This window comes from Morone saxatilis, unplaced genomic scaffold (assembly GCF_004916995.1).
Source record: "Morone saxatilis isolate NCDOM2014 unplaced genomic scaffold, NCSU_SB_2.0 Contig24, whole genome shotgun sequence".
NCBI classification, from domain to species: Eukaryota; Metazoa; Chordata; class Actinopteri; family Moronidae; genus Morone; species Morone saxatilis.
This window is the reverse complement of record NW_023339807.1, coordinates 26997261-27001691: the sequence shown is the minus strand read 5'-3', so window position 1 is coordinate 27001691 and position 4431 is coordinate 26997261. Positions and strand designations below refer to the sequence as shown.

The window sequence follows — 4431 nt, the reverse complement described above, 5'->3', positions numbered from 1 at the left end:
ACGTACGCCTGTACACCTCTATACCTGTGCACCATACGCCTGTACGCCTGTATACCTGTACGCCTGTACGTCTTAACACCTGTCTGTCTGTCTGTCTGTCTGTCTGTCTGTCTGTCTGTCTGTCTGTCTAGGTGTCGTATGATGTCAGTGGTTTCTGTGAGAGGAACAGGGACGTGTTGTTTAACGACATCATCGAGCTGATGCAGAGCAGTGAGTTGTAAGTACTCTCTGTGTGTGTGTGTGTGTGTGATGACCTGATGATGACCTCACAGTGACCCCTGTCTGTGGTGTGTTTGTGGTCAGTCTGTTCATCAGAGCTCTTTTCCCTGAGAACCTGGAGGCTGAGAAGAGAGGGCGTCCGAGCACCGCCAGCAGTAAGATCAAGGTGAGAGACCGTATGATTGACCTTCCTGTAGCGTCACCTTCAGGATAAACGTTTGCATGTTTTCGCTCCACCACTGGTCAGATCAGGTCACACTGAGACCAAGATTAGCGAGTTAGCCAGTGGTGCAGACTCCCGGGGCTGATCTGCATCAGAATGGCTGGCTAAACTTAGCAACGTTATCGCTAGCAAAATCCTATCTGAAGATTTATTAGTTGGCTAATATTAGCTTCCTCAGCTAATATGATCCATGATACTAACTTATGTATTCTGACAAACGTTGATGATTTTAGCCAACAATAAATGATGTAGCGGTACAAAGCTAATGATAGCTTTCTGCTAGCCAAGAGCGATGCACAGCAGCAGCGTCCTTTGTGGTGTGGGAACATATAGATATAGTGAGACATTCTAAATATGATTGTCATTCAGTCTTGTGTACTTCATGTCGCTACGTTCAGTTAGCTGAACACCGCTAGCTACTGCACAACTGTCTCTATCTGATAGCAGTTAGGCTCCGCCCACAAAATACTAAAAGGTCAGTAGTAGGCGGAGTTTATCCAACATCATCAAACTTCCAGCACAAATTAATTTCGCTGTGATAATTTATTTTGTAGGAACAAGACACAACATTTACAGACTGAGAGAGTCTAAAACATCTGATTGCTGTTTGTGGTTTAGTCAGCTTCGACAGATAAAAACATGATGAGGTAAACACCCCCCCTTCCCCCCGTCCTCCCTCCCTTCTAGAAACAAGCCAACAGTCTGGTCCAGACTCTGATGAAGTGCACTCCTCACTACATCCGCTGCATCAAACCCAACGAGACCAAACGTCCCCGGGATTGGGAGGAGAACCGGGTCAGACACCAGGTGGAGTACCTGGGCCTCCGAGAGAACATCAGAGTCCGCCGGGCTGGATACGCCTACAGACGGGTCTTCAACAAGTTCCTGCAGAGGTCGGAGGTCAAACAGGGTAACATCATGTAGTCTGTACTGCTGCTTCAGAGACGCTAACAGAGATTGTGTGCTGCAGGTACTCCATCCTGACCAAGGACACCTGGCCTCAGTGGAGGGGCGAGCAGCGCCAGGGAGTTCTGCACCTCCTCAACTCTGTCAACATGGACCAGGACCAGTTCCAGCTGGGCAAGAACAAAATATTCATCAAAGCTCCAGAGTCGGTATGAAACACAAGTAAAGTTTCCTCTTAGCAGAGTTCCTAACCCGTAACCACAGACTGTAGGGGTATAGTCTGGTTTCAGGTCTGTGGAATGAGTACCCATAAGCCTCAGCATTTGTTGCTATGGTTCTATCACTGGCATTTTCAGAAGCTCCTGAAATTTCTGAAGTTCTGTATCCTGTACAGTGGCATTCTGGGTACTGCAGTTCCCAGAAGCCCTCAGTCTACTCAGCCTGTCTCAGTCTTGTCTTTTTTGTTTTCCTCTGCAGCTCTTCTTGTTGGAAGAGATGAGGGAGAGGAAGTACAACGGTTACGCTCGGGTCATCCAGAAGGCGTGGCGTAAACACATTGCCGTCCGCAAGTACGTCAAGATGAGGGAGGAAGGTAAGACCGATGTCCAGGAGTGAGTTAAAGGGACGATCACATAGAGACGCATCGGTACAATGCACCTTGTTTGCGCTCCTCTCTTCGGTGCACGTTGCATTTTTCTAGCAGTTTTTAGACGTTCTTAAAAGTTTAAATATTCTTAACTTTTCAGCTTGTAATGTCACACTTGACCCAGACAGCCAACAGGATTCCCAGAAAAGTGTCCTAGAAAAGCTGGTAATTTAGAGATAAGTTTTCCCATCATGGAAATACCTGATGGCTAGCTTCAGCTAGCTGAATCTGTACGACACTTCAAAGACCTAGTTTAACTCGATACTTCAGACTGTGGTCGTCAGCACACGTCCTATTGTTGGTGAAAATCTGCATATTGATTTGGGGACAATAACATGGCTGATAGCTAGCTTGTCTTGTAGGTAAACATACTCATATTATATTTACTGTTTGTTATTAACTTTGAATCTTGCTAGCATAACGTTAGCTCTCTGGCTTGAAGCGATACGTGTGATCGCCCGCTAAGAAAGCACCATGTTAGGCTCATGTTTGCGTCTTGGACGTGACGTCTTCCTCAATCTGTTTCCAGCCTCAGATGTTCTTTTGAACAAGAAGGAGCGCCGCAGGAACAGCATCAACAGGAACTTTGTGGGCGACTACATCGGGACAGACAACCACCCAGAGATCAGACAGTTTGTCGGCCGCCGAGAGAGGATCGACTTTGCCGATGTCGTGGTGAAATTCGACCGAAGATTCAGGGTAAAAACAACCCACAGCTGATCTGATAGTCTACCTGTCAGTGACATCCACTTCCTGTCTCCACTTGTCTCAATTTCCTGTTCCACAGACTGTGAAGCGTGACCTCATCCTGACCCCGAAGTTCCTTTACCTGATTGGCCGAGAGAAGGTGAAGCAGGGTCCAGATAAAGGCCAGATCCAGGAGGTTCTCAAGAGGAAGATTGAACTCACCAAGATCCAGTCTGTTTCCCTGAGGTACACCAGAAACTGGTCTAGAACCAGGACCAGATCAAGAACTAGAACCAGGACCAGAACATGTAGACACTCACATTATTTCCTGTATTAGAGGAGAAAACTACCTGAAGAGATGAAGGAGTTAAAAGTACTTTGTTTCATTTTGTCTACCTCTCTACCTGTCTCTGTCAGTACTCTGCAGGACGACTTCTTCATCATCCACGAGGAGGAGTACGACAGCGTTCTTCAGAGCGTCTTTAAAACGGAGTTCCTCAGTCTGCTGGTCAAACGTTATCAGGAGAAAACTGAGAAGAAACTTCCGCTCAAATTCAACAACCTGTCAGTACTTTATTCTCTCTGCTGCCTTCATGTAATGTTTGATTTAAAGTCTCTATGAAGTCAGAGTCTCCTATCCTCCAGTATACTAATTTATCGTCCAATAAAATGCTTTCTCTCTTCTGAGCATTTCACTATGTAGCAAGTTGGCTATCATTTCTTGCTATAGCAAAACACAAGATAATGAGCTATTGAATCTGAATCAGATTTTATGGAGAAAATATTTCCTGGTTTCAACTCTCTGAGATTGACAGAGTTTCCTGATGGAAAGATAGCTTTAGCTAAAGTAGGTAACTGCTAATTAACTGCTGTTAACTGTATCTTCCGTTAGTAGGCAACAGAACCGGGCTCAGCAGCCGGACCGGGATCAAACACAGCCTCCGAGACCAACAGGGAATAATGTTACAGTACCAAGGTCATTTACAGAGTTTCCTGATTGACAGATTGATCAGTAGCTAACCGCTAACTGCTGTTAGCCCGGCACTGTTGGTCTAAGAGGTTGTATTCGGTCCCGGGTCCGGCTGTGTTCACTGGACGGTTGACGCTGCTGTAAACGCCAATCAATATCTGTGATTTACTCCTCCCTAACTGCCTGTTTTTACAGGAAACACAAACAGAACTTCCTGGTTCACTTTAAGTGTTTCTGTTAAGATCTAAATTAATATAAAATCTACATGAAGTTCAGCTGTATCCCTTTCTCTGTGTCTGTCTCTCTCTGTCTGTGTCTGTCTCTCCGTCTGCATGCTCCTCTCTCCTCTGTCTCCTCCCTCTCACTCTCTCTCTGTCTCTTCTCTCTGTTCATGCTCTCTTCTTGTCTGTGTCTGTCTTCTCTCTGTCTGCGTCTCTCTCATCTGTCTGTCTGGTCTCTCTCTCTCTGGTCTCTCTCTCACCTCTGATGTAAGTCTCTCTCTTGTCCTTTGTCCTGTACTGTCTCTCTCTCATCTGTGCTCTCCTCTTCTCGTGTCTGCGTCCTCTCCCTCTCTGTGTCTGTCTCCCTCCTCTCTCTGCTGTCTCTCTCTCTGTCTTGCTGTCTGTCTGTCTGCTCGCTCAGTTGCGCATTTAAGGGAGAAGGCTCGGGTCCGTTCGAGCTCTTCAGGGTCCAGACAGATCGCAGTTCCCAGGCACGGTCAGGGGCGAACGAGGCCGTCCTGAAGCCCAGCGGGCAAGCCGTCTGCAGGTTCCATCGGGC

The 4431-nt window shown here is 46.8% G+C and overlaps 1 protein-coding gene across 1 annotated transcript; it reads left to right on the top strand.

Annotated features, from left to right (window-relative positions):
- Positions 1-131: 131 nt before the first annotated feature.
- Positions 132-3245, top strand: LOC118336164 (unconventional myosin-Ie-like; the record flags this gene model as incomplete). Its single annotated transcript, XM_035672755.1, is given in 8 exon segments — positions 132-217; positions 304-385; positions 1130-1335; positions 1413-1557; positions 1826-1940; positions 2524-2693; positions 2782-2927; positions 3099-3245. Coding segments are annotated over 8 exon segments (1097 nt in total), but the record flags the coding sequence as incomplete, so codon positions are not given.
- Between the last annotated feature and the right edge of the window lie 1186 nt (positions 3246-4431).